The following is a 19,350-nucleotide window of genomic DNA, read 5'->3' as shown; positions in this document are numbered from 1 at the left end:
CGGCCGAGTCAAATCCGCTCACTGATCTTAAAAAAAAAAAAAAAAGGCCACCGGAGACAAAAAAAACAACACACACACACACACACACACACACACACACAGCACACACACACACACACACACACACACACACACACACACACACACACACCGCCTGCCCCTTAACATCCAGCGCACCGGGCAGAGGCAAGAAGGTTGGACTTGTATCTCTTTCTTTGCGTGTTTGAGAAAGGGATGAGCATCAGCGAGACAATCAGCAGCGCCGAGGCCATTCAGCGATGCCACCCAGAGACTTCCCTCCGACATCGGCTGGAAGAATGGACGAATGGGAGCGGGGCGGAGTAAAAAGGAAAATCCTCGCCAAATTATTATTCATGGGGAGGGGATTTTCCTTTCAGGCCTCCTTTATCGAAGCCTTTCCCAACAGGTCACCCCTCTCTCTATCAGCCCTGACAAGTGCCAATCAAAGGGGCTTGAGTCCAGGTTCATTTTATTTTTTTGGGGGGGGGGGGGGGGGGGGGGGGGGGGGCTGGAGGATTTCAGAGACAATAGCAGATGAGTCCACAGCAGCGGTGGCTTAGAGACAACAGTGACACGGCTACACTGTCAGTGTGTGGTCCTCCGGGGGGGGAAACGATCCTCGCTTAGTACACGACTAATCTCTGCCTACATCATCTCTGTCTTTCTGCGGCCTAATCTGTCCCCGTAGCTTCCTCAGCTTTCCCCCCTCCGGAACAATCCGCCGGGGTCAGTTCAGATTAGTGCTCTTTGTGGCCCCCGCCACATCGCCACATTCACGTGGACGCTAACATCTTTAGTGGCAGCTGAATGCTAAAAAAAAAAAACTCGGTGGGTGAACGCAGAGTGACCGCGCCGAGGAAAGAAAACCACCAAAAAAAACCAGCCATGAAACAATCATGCGGGGAGGGATTATTCTACCTATGAATCCCTGATGAGCAAACGGGGACAAAGGTCTTATCGTGAGCCTCGCCGGGGAGCCGCAGCGTCTTTATCGCAGCTGATTTGAGGCTCCGCTTTTAATCTCCGAATCACTCGACCATATTTGAATCGATCCGAAGAGGTGCAGGGATCAGAAAAGATATTTATCATTAAATAAAAACATGTAGATTTTCACATTATTTGATTAATCACTGATTTAGGACTCAAGTTCTTTCAGTTTGTTGATCACGAGGAGCACTACAGAGGACAGATGCAAATTGTCTTCTGCAGCTCTGAAGGAGCTTTCCAAAGATTATAAAAAGGTTATTTTAATCAATGTTTATATTCCGTTGCATTATGGGAAATGTAGGATACCTTGTTTTTAAAACTTGGCCAACACCAGAAAGGTGGGCATCTGTCGCTTTCACCTCGCTCGGCGTCACAGATTGAAAATATCTGGTTTTCATTGAAAGTGAAGAAATGTCTTGAAATAACCTTTCACCTCACAAACAGTCCAAACTGAAAATATCTGGGCAATAAAATAGATTTTTTTTTTTTTTTTTTACAACACTGTAAACAAAATATTGACAAACCAAAACAAGGAGCTGAAAGGTGCTAAAACTCTCCTGTGGGTTTGTCACTCTGAGCGATGCCTTTCACACGACTCAATTCATCCACAGTTGATATTAAATATTGATTATAGCTACAATCATACAAAGCAGAGAAAGACAGAGAACAGCTGGGCCCCAAATAGTCGACTAAGTGTTAGTTATAATAATAATTTATAATAACAAATTGATACTCAACACACACATACCAGCTCACAAGCTGCCGGTAGGAGACCCGGTTGATTTAAATGATGAAATGAAAATGATAAACATGCAACGGCGGGTCGACTACTGGCTTGAACTCATGACCAGAAGCCGACTTGGAGACTCTTTAGTCGGGAGCAGAAACCAATTCAACCCTGAATATTTAATCGTCCCTGAATCTAAATGTAAATCAGCCCGGTAGTTTTCGCTGACCACCACAATGCTCTCTCTTGCCCTCGCCCCCTCTCTCTCTCTCTCTCTCTGCAGCCTCACACACATGGAGGACGAGGTCACTCCCTCCATTACCGATTGAGAGGTTTGAACTGCTCGCACCTCCGGGGTAACCAAATCTCACCTTTCCAACACAAAGACACGCCACACACTGGGCATCCTTTTAGAGCCTGCGTGACCTCAGCAGTGACCTCTCCACGCCCTGCTGATGAACCTCCCCTCCCCTCCACCCTGACACCTCCACCCAACCCCCTCCCTCAGAGGGCGACCATGCCTTTGGCCTCCAAAAGGTCAAAGCACACCAGCCATCAGCAGGATCCTCCGTGTGACATCTTTTTCTTTGCTCTGATTCTTACGGGGGCAGTCGAACGAGGAGAAGTCATGTTTTAAAATGCAGCGCCCCCTCCCCTCTCGTCCCCCCCCCCCCAAAAAAGCTGCGGTTTTAAAGCCGAAGGGTATTTCATTCATTGTCTGTCGATACAATAGATGTACATTGTGTACATTTAACAAGCTAATAAATCAATCGGGCTCTATGAGAAAAAGTCCCTTAAAATGTGTTAAACTTGTGTGGTCACTCGTCCCTGTCAGAAACATAAAGGGACATATTGCAGAGTAAAGTACAGCAGCTCGCTTTGTAAACATCTCTCTCTTCTAACTCTGTACGTTCCGACCTTTCCTGTGACTTTCTGTCACCAACGATGCGACATCCACGCCCTCGTCAGCCGCGCAGACATGAGAGAGTAACACGGAAATTTAACAAATAAGGACACGATTTTTGTAAACTTTCTGTAACAGGTCCTGGGGTCTGCAGCGAATCGCACCTTAGCGGCCTCACAGCGCTTCACAATTCGCCTCCTATTCACACACCAACGAAGACGGAGGTTATGCTACTTAGACAAGAGTTACGCCTGCCAATCGGGGGGGGCAGCTCGGGGTCCCACGGACGCTTCGGGCATGAGGACAGGAGGAACCGGTGATTGAACCGTCATCCTAAAGAGAGCGGGGGGCAACCCGCTCTACAATCTGAGCCACGGTCCGACCCGCAAATACGACCCCCCCCCCCCGGGATTGTTTCCTAAATCAGCGCCCCCAGGTTTTGGTTTCGGACACAAAAACACTTGATTAAAGTTCGGGGGGTGGGGGGGGGGGTGGGGGGGAGTTAACGGATTGGATTAAAATGATGCCTCGCGCCGTGTTTTGCGTTTAAATCCTTAAAGTTACGCAACCTCCGTCGTCATGGCGACAACAAAGGCGAAACTGCCTAATGTGCCGACAACTGCTTGAACTATTTCATGTGAGCCATCGTGTACAAGAGGAACTTTAAAAGTCACACACAGGTGCAGGTAAGATCGAATGTTTGACCTTTGACCCGAGATGCCGTTGAACAGTATCCGCTGTTCCCACTAATTACAGGATAATGTTGATAAAGCGCTGCAACCGTTGCAAAAGAGGGATAAACAATCATGTTCATCCAACTTTTCATTTCTTAAAGGAAGGAGGTGCTTTTTCTTTAACTTCTGATCGTCTGACCGATCAGTGCAGTTTTACAAACAACCAAACAAATCTCTGCAATAAAAATGTACACTTCGAAAACAGAAACACGGAAATGATGGACGAGTTGGAATTATTCATGCCGAGCAGCCTGACAGCAGACACATCACCGCACCCTGGGCTCCGATCGTTTGGCCCCTTTCAGACGTATCAATCTTAGGCGGTGGATGCACCTGTAACATCCTGCGGGGATAAAGCCACGCCACGGGCCATTAACGCCGCGGCACGGTGACCGATACCGGACGAGCGAGTCGCCAGGAGAAGCGGAGGACCATCGCCGGTCTGACTGATGGGTGGGGCCGGATGAAGGCGTCTCCGAAGGCGACAGCGCTCCCGACTCTCGTGGTCCGTTAACAGTAAAGCGCCGCCCCCGAAGCCATCACTCACGAATGTACACAAGCCGGGGCCCTACAGGTGAAGGCGATACTGCGGGCCAGCTGGCCCCCGGCGAGGATTAGCGGGCTTAAGTGTACCGGAGGCGAAAGGGAACGCCAAACACAGCGCTGACAGCGAGGAGACAATGGCTCCGTAATAAAGCAGAGCCGACGGGGACTGAGTGGGCTTTTACCGGATCACACGCTAATGGCGAAGATGGGGCTCTCGTATTGATTAAGTATTGTTGTCGCCGGCTCTTAAAAGAGAGCGCCGGTTTTAACACGGAGGTGGCATGTCACAGCGGCAGGTCACAGAAGAAAAAAAAACATGTTCTCCGGGCAGATTCGAAGAGGATGTCTTACCGCGGTCGGACTGGCAGGGAGAAGCAGAGGATCCGAACACGTCGAACGACGGACTCGGGTCTATGAGCCATGAAGATGGCGATCCAGAACCTCCTTCGGACCGATCCTGCAGGGAAGGAGAAGACGAGGAAAGTGTTCACACAAAGGAGTTATTTCTCAAATATCAAGAAAATGTTATAACAGGAAGTGCAAGAAACACGAGAATCTAGAAAGACATTTCGGGGCATTTCTGTCGTTTTACTGATCACGTTTCGTTTAATCGATAGCGGAGTATCAAAATAAGAGTTGTGGTTTTCTTCCTAACGCCAAGGCCACCTTGAGACTTCTCTTTTAATTTGAAAACTTTGTAAAACTAAGGATATATCGGCTAAAACTCACAATAAGCATGTGGACACACACACACACACACGCACACGCACACGCACACACACGCGCACACACACACACACACACACACACACACACGCCTCCCGATTGACTGATCCGAGACCTGTTGGAAGGTGGGTTTCAAAAACGGAAAACAAAAAGCACATAAATATCCCTTTAAACATGTACAAACTACCCCGTCCAGGTTTGTTTATTCTAGAGAATCCTGTTAAAGTTGCTGGTGGTTTTGTTAAGTCTCCCAGGAGACCCCGTGTTTGGTCGTTGAGGAATATCGAGGCTCCGCCCACTTTACAACCTCCGAACATACCACTGCTTTCTCTTCGCTCCATAAATAATCCAGTGTGGTGCAGTTCAGCGAGTTGAATTATGCAAACGGTTCGTATGAATCCTGCTCCGAGCACTCCAGCTCCTCATTGTGGTCGGGGCATAATTGCTTGGGGGGGAGGGGGGTATATAAAGGGGGGCGGGGGGGGGTTTAGGGGGGCTTATGAGTCTCATTCATGCTTTTCAGGGTTTCATTCTCTCTCTCATCCGTCATAAAGGGGGAGATTAATCGTAGATCACGTGGAGCACCTGCATCCATTCCCCTGCAACCCAGCATGCGAGGGCCCTGTTTACCCCCCTACACCCTCCCCCCCCCCCTCTCACTCCCGTGACCCTTCACCCCCTCAGCCCCTGTCTGATCCTGGTGCTGGTGCATCCTCCAAAAGAATCCCACCGTGTCGGTCGTTTAGCCGTACGTGCGTCCACCCCCCCTCCCTCCCCCCCCCACCTCCACGACAGAGCAATGAGCTTGTGTAAAAGCCTGCCATACAGCCCCCCCCCCTCCCCCCCCCCACCACCACCCCTCCTGCAGCCCGTGACTGATTAACCACACACCTGCTGCACGCCGCGTGTCCTCTGTTATATTGTGTCTCAATTATCAACAACAATTTGGCTCGTCTTACTGGAATGACAGTTATTAATGCACGCCGGTTCAACGCGGTAAAAGGAGGTCTTTGTGTGGATCGGAGTTGATTCCTGAAGGTCCAGTGTTTGCTCACAACGAGCCGCAAGTCCTGCTTTCGAAGGGGAAATCTGACAGATGAACGGAGGAGGAGGAGGGAGGGGGGGGGGCAGAGAGTGAAAAGCGGTTTGACCAGGGGCAGCGGCACTCACCGATTTGTTCTCCTGGACTTCCCCCGCGGAGTCACACCTTTCAGAGTCGCCGCCGGCTGTGAGAGGCCTCGAACCACCTGACACACGGGGGGGGGGGGATGCACACTGAGCACGGCGTCGAGCAAGAAGGGAGAGGAAGTGTGTCTGCAGTTGTGCTGCGAGGCATGCGTGTGTGTGTGCGTGCTCAGATATGAGTAATGCCATGTACTAGTTCCAATTATGGCTCTTAATCTCTGAGCAAATAACGGCAGAAAATGGAGCAACAAAACCCCGGAGGAGCACCTGTCTGCAGGAGCGTGCCAGGTGCAAACATTGTTCTGGAGACACAGAGGGAGGAAAGACGAGCTTCCAGAAGACTTGGTCTTTTTGTAAACGTAGATGCACGAATACCGAAAACAAGGGTCAGTCCGTGTTATAAAGAATACATTTTCCCATTCACCTCGGTTGATATCTGCTCATGTATGAAGGTATTTTGGTGTCTTTATTATGCAGATTGGGCGGCACGGTGGTGCAGTGGTTAGCACTGTCGCCTCACAGCAAAAAGGTTCCGGGTGCGAATCCGGTCCTGGGCCTTTCTGTGCGGAGTTTGCACGTTCTCCCTGTGCTTGCGTGGGTTCTCTCCGGGTTCTCCGGCTTCCTCCCATCATCCAAAAACATGCACCTCAGGTCAGGTTACCTGGCGCCGCGCTAGTGGCAGCCTGCTGCTGCAGCAGCTCCCCCCTGAGAGCCCCCCTGCTGTAGCGAAGAAATTTCCCCTCGGGGATTAATAAAGTGAAATTTAAAAAAAGATTGCCCTGAATTTTGACCTGAGAATATAATTATTTGCGTTGCAAACACATTTACGCTCACCAGTTTTAGTTTTAGTCACAGAGTTCAGAACTTTGCTTGTGAAACTGGACAGTTCGGTCCCCGAAGCTAAAACTTTTGTTTTCGTCTCTAAACCTTTTGCTGGTGGAGTTGAATGGGGGGTGGAGACGGGACTTTCTACTGGTGGGCTTTGATTTAGAGGCACGCATGAAGTGGTTCAAATGAAAACGGCCACATAAAGGCCAAAGTATTACTTATAAGTACGTATGTCAAAACCTGGACACAAAAATAGAAACGTCTCTGCAAGGGCATCGCGCCACTGATATTCACTGAGGGATGTTTCTTTGAACTGAGCCTTTAAACTGTGCTTATCGCCCGCGTTATCAGACTATAAACACCGGCCCGCGAGACTAATTGAGTTTTCCTCACACACTCCTCCAAGTTTCTTATCCCCCCCGTTATGAGCGCTCGGTTCCGAGGGTCTCCGGCTATCTCAGTCGGACTTTCCCAGTTAATGATCCACCGTAGCGGTTTGATCTTTGTTAACACGGCACATCCTGATATGCCCGTAAACCACTCCTCTGAGCGGCCACACCTTCGGTGGGGAGGTGGGGGGAGGAGGGGATTATGGGAAGCAGTTAAGAGCTCGCATGGGGCGCCCCTGCAGTCCGACGAGGAGCCGGTACCACAGCTCGTTAAAAGAAGGAGTCGCTCGACGCCATAAAGGCATCGCTTTTACGCTCAGTGTCACGTTTTTTTTGTTTTTTTTTCTCCTTGCAACTGAACACCTGTCTGACCACCCCCTGTTATTGAAACAACGTTTTTTTTTTTTATCTTATCAAACGATCTTGTTCAAACTGTCAGAAGGCTTTGTTTTGTTTGACTGAGATTCCTCGTCAGTCACAAGAAGCAGTTAACTACACACTCACTACAAGATCACAAGGAATGGAGGCTTCGCACTGACAGTCATAAATCACTGAGTCAAACTGCTGACTCAACGTTTTTTTTTTTTTTTTTTTTTTAAGTCTGAACTTCCTCTTTGGGCTTAAAAAGAGCGCTCGTTACATAAAGTGTATCTGGATGTTCTGCATTATATTTAATCCTGGTATTAAATTATTTCTATGCTGCGTTCCTTCAAATTCCCACAAACATCACTTCCACTAATAACATTTGAGGATTCTTGACATCCTTTCAGTGTGAAACGATCATTTTTATCATTGAAATGTTTTGATTTAAGTTTTTGATTCATTTTCTCCAGACAAAACAAAAACAAAATCATAGATTTTACTTTAAAAAGTGAATCCATTGATAGATTTCCTTTGCCTCTCCTGAGAAGCTCTACCTGCTGACGTCAGTCCCGGATCGTACTGCAGATCGGACCAGTCCTGCTCCGGGAAGAACTCCTCCTCCAGACAGGGCGGACTCGGCAGGTTCTCGGGCGCCGGTCGGTCCAGGAGGAGCAGCTGGACCCGGGACAGGGAGCCCAGATTCCCCGAGTCGCAGCCCACCGTCAGCGCTGCGAGGCCAGGAGACAGCTCTGCGGGGGGGGGGGGGGACGACAACAAAGTCTGTTTACTAGAAAATATCCTGCAGCGCTGCACATCGCGACGTTCTGTCAGACAGGTCAGTTTTGCACAGATGGACTGAACAGACATCTGATTTGGTCCTCCAATACAGCTACAAACAACAAGCAGACAAACAAGGGATTTCCTCTGACATATTCAGGTATAAACATTTTTCTTTAACAACAAAAAATGTGATTAAAATCATTTTTTCATTTTAAAACCAGGTTTTACTGTTTTTTAGGAAAAAAAAATTGACCAAAGTAATAAACCTTTAAAACTCCCCTGAATTAAACTTAGTCTGTCGGGGGCCGAGAAAAGAGAAACGTGAAAGAAAAATAGAATATGAATATTTGACATGAAGAAATTTATCAACGGAAAAATTCAGACCTGGAAAATAACAGAATATGAGTGTGTAAATGAAAGATTTTTTTTTTAAAAATATACTAATTGTAGTGTTATTCCGGGGGAAGGGGGGGGGGTTAAGTGCAGAGACATTTTTTGTCACATGACCTTCTCAGAAGAATCTCGTCAAGGTAACGAAGAGAAAAGACACCTCACGTGTATCTCCGACGCCAACGGCTGAGACAAAACGGCGTTATTTGACGCCCTGGGAATGAGAACAAGCCGAGTGCTCAGGTATCACAAAAATCATTAGGATCCATCCTCTGACGACCACGAATGTCTTCAACAAATTTCATGACAATCCATCCGAAAGGTGTCGAGATATTTCAGTCTGGACCAACCAACACTGCCATTAAACAAAAACAAAGCCTCATTGGAATGACGTCCAACCTAAATGTGCGCTCAAAAATAGAATAATTGAAAAAGTATAATATCATCCAAAGAGATTCAAATATCTTTAATATAATAACAGATGAAAACATGTCTCAACTGCTGACCTTTGAGAAATAATAACGCAGAACTGGCCAGAATGATTTGTTGAACTGGATTATGAAATTACGCAACTCCAAACCCTCCACCTCAGAGACACCCCCCCCCCCTCCACCCCTCCCCTTCCCGGCTCCAAAGTTCTCACCGTCACACCCAATTAAAAGTGGATCAGTGACAGTGTGGCTCATTGCCCATGCAAATCCCCGGCCCACGCTGGCTGGGTGTGGAGCTGCCATTCCTATCCGAGGGGATTTCACACAATACGGTCGACTGCGAGTATCCCTGCTACGTTACACACACACACACACACACACACGCACACACACACACACACGCACACACGCATGCACGCACACACACAGAGTTTCACCAACAATATCTCAGAGCCGCAGAAAACCTCTACATTTCAGTTTGTCTTGATTGGGTTATGCAATATGTCCGGTCTCTCTCACACGCACACACACACGCACGCACGCACGCACACACACACACACACACACACACACACACACACACACACACACACACACACGCTCTTCTGCGAGGTGTTTTCAGTTGGCAGATCAAACGGGTAAAGTAATCCCTCAGGTGGGAAAAAAGGAACTGTTGCCTCCGCTGATAAATGAAGGAGTCGTTGAGAGGAAATCCCTGGGATAACTGCGGGTGTGACATAACGTGGCGGGACACACTTTCAGTTAGGCCGGGTTATTAGTCCGTCATTAAACAGAAGTAGCCGCGAGATTGAGGGACACTCAGCAAACACACGGTGGCAAATAACAAATGACTAATCCTGCGATTTAAGGTGTCGGACACACGAGTTACCACCCGCGGAGGCTCACGCAGACACACACTCCTTCCCATAGTTTATAATAGTGTTTCCTGTGAGTGACATATCCAGAAATCACAGAGTGCAACATCAGTGAACTTCACGTGTCCCGAGACAAATGCACATTTTTCAGGTTATACTTTAAAGCGGAGTTAGCAATTATCTTTGTTGTGGTTTTAATTGTGACTTCATCAGTCAATTGTAAAGTTGGTGAAATGTGAGAAATTAGCTTGTTTGTGCCAACTAACAGTCCAAAATCTAAAGATGTTCAGTTTATGATGATTTTTAACTGAAAAAAAAAGAAGAAAATCCTCAGATTTGGAAATTAGATCCTGAGATGTCACCTAAAAGAAATGAAATGTTTAATCAATTATCAAAATGGCCGCTGACCAATTTTCTAATTAAACACCTTATTGACTAATAATTTACTCAACGGTGTTAAAATAGTTTGTTTTATACAGTAGCTAAGATCAAGTCCTCACCCCGCACTGGCCAAATTTTTTAATATTGTAGAGTTTATTTTGGGCTTTTTAACTTATCTTTTGGGGGTAATTTCATACTTTTATTGGACAGTGACAGAAAGGAGATGAGCCAAAAAAAACACCCACGTTTTATATCGTTACGGGTTTTTGCGAAGTCAAAACGTGACTCAACTTTTGGTGAGAAGAAATCTAGAAAGTCAAATCAAGTCTTTGGAAAGTCAAGTATGAAGTTAGTCAAGTCTGAAGTTCTCAATTTAACAAATTTGAGCTCTTCTGTTTGGTGTTCCTAATTGTGCAGGTGCAGTAAACAGAAGGTCTTTTTCAGTTATTGGTGTCTTTTGTGTTTAAAACTTGTTTTGTTTTTTTAAAACTTGATGAGTACCCTCCTCATCCTCTGTGTGAAGCGGAGCACCACAACTGTATCTCATTGTCCTTGAGTCCTTTTTGTTCATTTAGGCCTTTTTTTTTTTTTTTTTTTTTTTGGAAGCTTAATTCATGTACTTTGTGTTTGCATTAATTTATTTTCAATGCCTTGCAGGTTTTAACACCACGTATTTGGAGATGAAATCCTGCTTTCAAAGTTCTGCCGCTTTGAGATTTAGTATTAAAATACATCTGTGTTTTCTGCAGACATCCTGCTCAGTGAAGCTTTAAATCAGCCACATCCTATACAAATGTAAATTGTGCTTCATGTCCGTCTCTGATAAAAATCAGTCTGAAGCATTAGCTCACATTTGGCAGAGCTTCTGGCCTCATTTTATCACTCCGGTTGCCGTGGCAGCGGCCGCCCTGATCCTTCCACATCCTCGGGGCAAAGGTCGCCGGGGTCAGACAGAGGTTCGGGTCAAGCAAGCAGGTTAAACACCTTGTCAGGGATTAGCGGGCTATGAGGGAGGTGGAGGAAGTCTTCATTGGCTAATGTCTCTTTCTGCAGCTCACTGGACCGACTGCAGGACACACACATGCTATCTAACGCAGGCATGCACACACACATCACATTTACTACGCCTTTTGTTGGGCCGATACAAAGACCTGACACAGTGAGTGCTCAGATAAGCCAATCTGTGTCTGTAACAAGGCAGACGTCACAGAGGAAGGAGAGCATGTCTAATTGAGACATTACTGGGAGCCACGCAGAAATGCAACAATAAACAAACGTGACTTTTTAGGATTTTTAATCACATATGGACTTTTGTCCTTCTGTCACAATATGATGACAGAGAAAGCTGGGATAAAGTCGGGCTGAATTTCCAAACACTGATAACCTGTGAACTGCAAAACAACGTGAATTCAAAGAACACGAGTAGAATACAATGACATAATGATGAATTTGTTATAAATTAGGGTTTAACGAAGTTCAGACCCTCAAATGTGAGAATTTTATTACTTTCCCCCATTTTATATTGTAAATAAAATATTTCAGGTGCTGGGCTATTTAACTTAAAAACCTCAAAATATCACCTCAGGTTGGCGCAAGACGAAAAGGCAGAGGATGACCAGAGTAAGCAGGGTGTATCATGTAGGGACCATGAATGTCTGTGCCAAAAATTATGTGAATCCGTTAAATATCTTTTGAGACATTTGACCAAAAAGAGAAGTCAGGCTGTTACGTAAATCTGAGGGGTAGATCATCTGAGGACCATGAATGTCTGCACAAAAATTCGAGGCACTATCAAAATCTATATCAACCTCACGATGATGCTATCAGAAAAGTCAGAGGATTACTAAAGTCAGTAGGATATATCTTCTGGGGATTATGAATGTACGTACCAAATTTCAAAAGGCAATCGGTTGAATATTTTCTTAAGACATTTCACCAAAATGAATCAAATTTCAACCTCATGGTGTTGCTAGAAGAAATGTCGGGGGACTACCAAAGTGAGTAGGGTATATCGTCTGGGGACCACGAATCCCCGTGCCAAAATCCATGGCAGTACGTCAAATACGAGATATTTTAGTCTGGTGGACCTGAGCAACACCGCACAACTCGCATGGCTAGAAATGGCAACTTGATTGAAAAGTGTTACGTTGCTGCTCGTGATGTTGTGCGAGCGTTACCTGTGTCGTTACCTGTGTCGTTACCTGTGTCGGGTGACGGGCAGCCCGAAGAGTCTGCCGGCGTGTCCAGAGACCGAGAGGAAGCTGACAGCGGGGCGATGGCCTCCAGTTCATCAAACATACGAGAGCGAGTGCAGCTGAGCTCGGAGCGGGGGGATGCCGCTGAGCGTCCTGCAACGGCACAGAGTGGGTGTTTTATGATGATATCGATAATGATGATGAGGACTAAATGTATTTTTAATGATACACGTGGGCACAGTGGGATGCTGAATTAGAAAATAATACTGCAGGACACAGTAAAGAAGTGCGTGATAACGACAAAGAAAAATGTGAGCGCTAAATGAGACGACTGCATCGGGAACATCGTGTTATCTGATGTTACGATCCTTAAATGTTTGTTCATACCAAAACAAATAGACTGTTTAAAAAGATAAGAGGCCTTGATTTTCTTAGTAAGCTAAATAGCTGTGGCCCAGAAACAGATAGCTTAACTAGCCCATAAGATTATAATGTTTTTACACCAGTTATTTTGTGCAAATTTAACAAATTAGATGTAATGTGTAACTTAATGAGCTTTAGAGGTTCTTCGAGGCACACTGGACAGAGCCAGGTCAGCTGGTTCACACCACAATCAGTCTTTATGCTAAATTAAGATAGCTTCCTAGTGGTAGCTTCATACAGTTACCACATGAAACACAAAACAAACATCTTATTTAGGCTCTTTTCCAAAACTATAAGCAAAAGTTTATAATGGAAACTACAGTATTTGACAAAAAAAAAATAATAAGGGTACGTGTTAAACTTATATTATAGAAAGTTTTGCCACTATCTTCTGCAGATAAAATATTTTTGCAGTTAAGGGCAGTCGCAAATTAGGCATTTACATATATATATATATATATATGCAGATATTAGTGTGGTGTCATTATCTCATCTATCAGAAAGTTTTCCCAAAACGTTAAACTATTCCTTTAAAGAGATAACCGGATTTTTTTTGTGTGCTTATTTTAAGAATCAGAACAACAGTATCACAGTATTAATATACAGTATGTGTACAGTGTTTTGTAAAGTACTGGTTAGTTGGGTCATTTCTTTCATACATGTTTGGCAGACTTTTTTTAATTCATTGCTGGAAAAAAAAAAGAGATACAACAATAACAGTAATAAATCATAAAATTGTGAGTGAACTGTTATATTTTGAAAAGGAGTTTTGATGGATAACTGACAAGAGAATCACTGAAACCTCCAGCTAAAGACAACAAAAACTCCTGCAGGACATATTCTGATTCAACTATCAGCCTCTTCTATCTTGGCTGGATGTTGTCGTCGGCTTGGTTAAAGCCCGTCCCTTCGGGGCGTTGCACCGACAAGTGGACAACTCCAAAGCACAAAACCCAGGACGTCCGTGAGTGAGCCCCCACCGGGTGAGGAGCAGAGATGCCGTTAGAGTTAGGCCTGGGGGGGCCAAAGCAGTCTCATCTCACCTTCAATAAACACAGGGCAAGACAATCTGCCCTTAAGCCCTCATTACCACAGACGGTACAAACTGTCAGACTAATTACGTATCTGCTCTCAGACCGTCAAAACAAAAGTGTTTCACTTCGCGTGGTTCAGAAATCAGAGGATTAAGCGAGTGAAACAGTTTCACTGGGTGGTGGGTTTTGTCGTCGCCCTGAAAGAGGCTTGTCGGGGGCTTTTCTCACATTAGAAATGCAGAACAGCTTGGCCCGGACAAAAGGATAATATATACAGAGGCTCTAAAAAAAAAGGGAAAAAGGCAAACTCAGCTCCTTCGGGTCGGCCCACATGGACGGGTATAAATGTACACATGAAGCCACCCTCACGCAAGTCAAGTGTGTGAACAACGCGGCGCGCGCACCGCTGCACTATTGTGCACTTGAGCGGCTCGGCGCTCTACTCACGCGGGACAATGGAAGGACTTGACTTGACACTTCAAAGCATATTGCTGCTGTCAACTCAGCTGTCATTCTCAGCCGACGAGGGCCGTAGTGAGTCAGGGCGAGTTTTTCGGGGAGGTTAAGGGTGGCGGTGGCGGTGGAGGGGTGGGGCGGTGGGGGCCGGGGGTGGGGGTCAGCGGTTTTGATTTGACAGAGCCGGAGGAGGACAAACGCCTCCTCTGTGTGCCTGTGGCCCTCCTTTCCCGGTCACAGCGCCAGGCTGAACGGCCCTCCGAGCGGAGAGGCCAGGCCGGGCCGGGACAGTGGCCCCGCTTCATTGTCGGGGACAGTTAAACTCTGGACATGTTGCTCAAAACAGGTCAGCTCGGGGTCACTCTGTGGACCGGTGGGGATCTGAGAAAAACCATGTTGGGGGTCATAAAGGGCTGAGTGAGACAAGGAGAGTCCCTGGTGCCATATTCAGGACCACACTGGGGTTAAAACGCCTGATTTGCTGCTCCGGATACGAACCAACTCATCCACAGAGGCCAGTTTTCTCACTTGAACACCAAGAATCTCTCTACAAAACTTTAAAAAAAAATAATAATTTAATTCCAGTTCACAACAACTTTATTTTTAGCAGCGATATCACAGGTTTTGCAGGCGCAGACTGAAAAAGTTCACAGGTTTTCTAAGCCCATCTGGCAGCACGGAAGTCCTTTTTCCAAATGTGATTTAAGTGTGTAAAAGTTGGGGGACATATTATTTCCTCTGAAGGTAATATGAAACTGCAGAAGTCTGAAACTCTTTGGATGACTAAAAACATGCAACAATGCACACATGGGAATGTGAGTATGTTGTGGGAGGCTTCAGGTAGCGGTGACACGTGAACTATAATCTGGGCGAGGTTGGTTTGAGTGACAGATCTGTACGTTTTCGTATGCAAAAACAAAATACCTACCTAACCTGACCTAATACCCGACTGCGAATATTTTGTTTGACAGCGAGGCAAATTTTGCAACGGTTGTTAAAAAAAAGGGGTTTGGATAGATTCGTTTCAGGTCCTTCTTAACAGAAATATTGGATTCAACATCATCCAGCGATGATGATGATGATGATGACCTTGTCCTGCATCTCCTCACTCAACTAAAGAAGAAGAGGAGATTTTTCGTTGCCTCGGCTGTGTAAGGATTTCTCAAAATGCCTACAAACACGGGCAGGTTAACGGTGTTTGGAAGGAAAACCGAGCAAAGTTGTCTGTTTGTGAAAATGTATCACAGATTATAGACCAGCTGTGGGGGCTCAACTGTGTCTTCAAGTAGTTGTAGGACCGAAAACATCGAGTCTACCTCCAAATAACGAGATTTAGATCATCTGACCAAACTGTTGCCTTGTTTCCAACCCGTCCACCGGCTGTTTTTGTTTTGAATGAGAAGCAGTGCGCATCATAACTGATGGAAACGACGTCTAAACCTGCAAAAAAGTCGAGACCGCGGCTGTGACAAACTGGAATTATCTTTGAGGCTTTGCACGCTGCCACGCTGAGGCCACATTGAACTTGAATTGCCTCCATCTGTGGGGGGAAATAAATGAAGCGGTGACACTCGCTCTGTGTCTGCCGTGAAGAGAACAGCGTGCTCCGATACAGCGCAGAGGCCCCGCCCCCTCCACCCCCCACCGCCCCCTCTGCCCGACGCAGCACGGCGCCACACAGAGAACAGTAGATGTCTCTGATGGAAAGGAGAAAATCCCTACACAATTTCCACATTGTTTGCTTTCTTTCATAAAGTTCCTGGAGAAGTCAGATGTCAGTGGCCCCGTCCTTTATCCCCATTGGGAACGGTAAATTAGTGGCCGCAGGAAAGCCACGGAGGTATTCTATTGTGGCCGTCCTCAGCAGTGTTCTGCCATCAGCGAGCGGCGGTCGGTGTGGATTTATGACCATCGGCTACACGTCTCCCTCTCAGAGCCCCGGAGAATAGTAAAGGCATTGGGGGGGGGGGGGGGGGGACCGAGGCTGAGAGGCAGGGCACACGAGGTAGGGACCCTGGCTCCTATTGTTGGGGCCTCGCGCCTTTGAACAGGGAATCAAACGGTACCAGCTTTTCAACAAAAGCCCTCCTTTTCTATCGCTGATTTAGAGGAAAAAGAAAAGCTTTCTGCGTTATTTATTATGTGGCGTGAGGAGGAGGAGGAGGAGGAGGAGGAGGAGGAGAAGGTGGGGAAAAAACAGGCCGACAGCGAGGCTTTCACGACGTGCCGATGGGGGCAGGAGCATCTGAACGCCTCACCGTGGAGGGCCAGCTTTTGATTTCTCTGTCTGGCCTATAATCTCTTTGTCTCCGGGTGGATGTCCAGCCATGTTCGGGACCATAAAAGAAAAAGCGGGGTAGGAGGAGGAGGAGGAGGCTGTGAACGGTCCATATGTGGCCGGCAGAGATAGTTTTCTCACCTCTGACGGGGGAGATGGGAGGCAGCACGGGCCAGCGGTGGGACTCCAGCCGGGACGCCGGAGGAGAAGGGGTCAGCTTTGCTCCCGACCCCGAGCGGCGAGCGGTCCAAAGTGGACTCGGGCAGGAGGACCAAGTGGCGGAGGGAAAAGCCGGCGTAGCGCCGCCTCGATGAGAATTCAAAGACGGGTCGATACCAGAATCAACGGGTTTCTCTGGGTGGAGATTTTCTGCCGCGTCGGCGGTTTGGCTGCTGCTCAGAGGTCCGTCTAAATTTAGAGGGACGGCCGGCGTTGGGCGAGGCGAGAGGGGTTCAGTTTGACCTGAAGGTGGCTCGTAGAGCGGCGAGGTGGAGGCTGAGGTGGGGGTGGTGGTGTTGTTGAAGGATTGATGGAGGTTTGATGCTGCTGGAGGGTGAGAAGTCAGAGGTGACTGCTCCACTGGTGAAGGTTGGGGTGGAGAGAAACAAACGCTGCCCTCTGGATCTGAGTCCCCGATATCTGCTGTGAAAAGACAGAAGACAGTTAGGGGGGAATTTTCTATCAAAACACTGTTCGATACCTGAAATCATGAAGTCAACAGTGAGAGCCGAAACTTTTATCATATCAGCTCACTGTGATTTGCAGAATGAGATTATTTTCTCTCCAGTTAATTCTGACACGTTTCACAAATCAAAACAACTTTTATTTTTGTGACCCGTGAACTTCACGGGACAAATTTATCTGCAACCACAGATGTATTTTTCTCTTTCTTTTTTTTTTTTCCTGGGAACTGACTCTTCTTGAGCTGAAACGCCAGATGGAAATTTGACCCAAGTGGACACACGACGAAGCAGTTAAATTCATTAATTTCATATAAAATAAGTTGTTTATGTTTTTGTGAGCTCGACTGCTTTGGAAAAAAGGTCACGTCACTCAGATTGTGATTCTGATCGATACACAGAAACAGAGTGGGATGACTGCTCGATGGTTGTTCACTTATGTTGCCATGGAGATGCCCCTCTCAGTCCAATCTGATCAAGCCACACCCGCCTGATGAAGCTGATGTGCTGAGTGTTACATAAAATACACACATAATTAAAAAAATGTATCTAAAAGTCTTAAAATTGAGGAATTATGAAGGCGCCTGAGTCACATTTTGACTCGTACTAGAAATATTATTTGCATGACAACATTTGGTGAGGAAGGCTCAACACTGACATGTTATCACCAGAGAAAAGAACAAAACTGTTCATTTTACTACAATAATAAGTAAATGAAAAGTTGTTTTTGAACATGCTGTAAAGACTTCTACACTATGGAGCTTCCTTGCTTAACAAATTCAACCAATTTGAATCCACAACATTGTACATTAATGCTAAATAACAAGTAGTCGACGAAGTGAAAGAGAAAATGAATCAAGAACATAATTTAAATGACTGTTTAAATCTATTGTGAAGCAAAAGATGGAACATATTCTTCATAAATATTAGATCATATTATGATTAGGTTAATAAATGTTTGAATTTGGGGCTTTTGAAGATATCAAATTAAGATTTGGCAACTTGTTTTGTCATTTTATAGATTAAAAAAACTGAATTGTGGATGAATAAATAACAAAAACAATCATTAGCTGAAGTCCTGAGGTGAGTACGAGGGAGGCTCACTGACACTATGAAGGTTTTACCGATGCTTCGATCGCACAGGACGCTGCTCCTGCCGCTGGAGAGGTCAGTGCTCCGACTGAACAAGCTGGAAGGTGGACGACTAAAATCTGACAGTGACCCGAGAGAGAGGGAGCTCGGGGACGCCGAGAGCGTCGACCCAGGAGGCCCGAGGCTCGGCTCCACCGCGGCAGGTTGGTCCTCCTTATCCCCCTCGGAAGCTTTATCTTGTTTCTGAGGAGGAGGAGGAGAAGGAGGAGGAGGAGGAGGAGGAGGAAGAAGGCAGGAGGGAGATGCTGGGACGGTGTCCGACTCGCGTTGCCGTCTCTCGGAGTCAGAGTGAGGGGTGGTGCGGTGGGGCGGTGCGGGATGCAGGGTGGAGGGCGGTGGAGCAGCAGGGAGCCGGAGACACGGGACGACGACTGCAGAGCGTCTTCCTGCTGCCAAACCCGTCCGTCTGTCGGGACCGAGGTGGAGGTGTCCTTCAGTACAGACAAAAACAAAATGCATCTCAATCAAAGTGCTTCTATCAAACTGCCTTAAATCAGGAGTTTGACTCCAGGACACGTCCAGATCCGCTTTTCTATTCCTGAGAGGTCACCGCGGCGCGGGGTCGTCTGCTCGGGACATTTTGGTTCCCACTTTTCCTCCCGTCCCGAAGTAAACACTTGTTCCCCTGCTGAGTGGGTCGGCCTGCCAACAAAAGGCAGCGAGAAAATCGCCCCGCTGGAGCAGCTGCCTGTTTCCCAACTCGATATTCACAATGGTAATCAAGACCTGAGGGCAGCACACGCACACGCATACACACACACACACACACACACACACACACACACACACACACACACACAGGCTTCAGTATTCACCGGCGAGGTCTCTCACAGGCGTCCCAAAGAACTGTTCGTGGTAACAAGTG

The 19,350-nt window shown here is 46.8% G+C and overlaps 1 protein-coding gene across 1 annotated transcript in view; it reads right to left on the bottom strand.

The window, feature by feature from the left end:
• Positions 1-4,105: 4,105 nt before the first annotated feature.
• Positions 4,106-19,350, bottom strand: part of LOC138192449 (uncharacterized) — a 33,716-nt gene continuing 18,471 nt past the window's right edge. The window contains exons 4-10 of the mRNA XM_069139846.1: positions 18,458-18,916; positions 16,795-17,295; positions 12,469-12,615; positions 7,965-8,159; positions 5,816-5,892; positions 4,271-4,376; positions 4,106-4,164 (exon numbers count right to left, since the gene is read on the bottom strand). Coding sequence (XP_068995947.1) covers positions 4,106-4,164; positions 4,271-4,376; positions 5,816-5,892; positions 7,965-8,159; positions 12,469-12,615; positions 16,795-17,295; positions 18,458-18,916 — 1,544 coding nt within the window. The remainder of the gene's footprint in view (positions 4,165-4,270; positions 4,377-5,815; positions 5,893-7,964; positions 8,160-12,468; positions 12,616-16,794; positions 17,296-18,457; positions 18,917-19,350) is intronic.

Source organism: Embiotoca jacksoni, unplaced genomic scaffold (assembly GCF_022577435.1).
Source record: "Embiotoca jacksoni isolate LCO1_2020_lvr unplaced genomic scaffold, fEmbJac1.0.p SCAF_86, whole genome shotgun sequence".
In the NCBI taxonomy this organism is placed as follows: Eukaryota; Metazoa; Chordata; class Actinopteri; family Embiotocidae; genus Embiotoca; species Embiotoca jacksoni.
The sequence above is the reverse complement of the archived record's forward strand: the minus strand, read 5'-3'. Positions and strand labels throughout refer to the sequence as shown.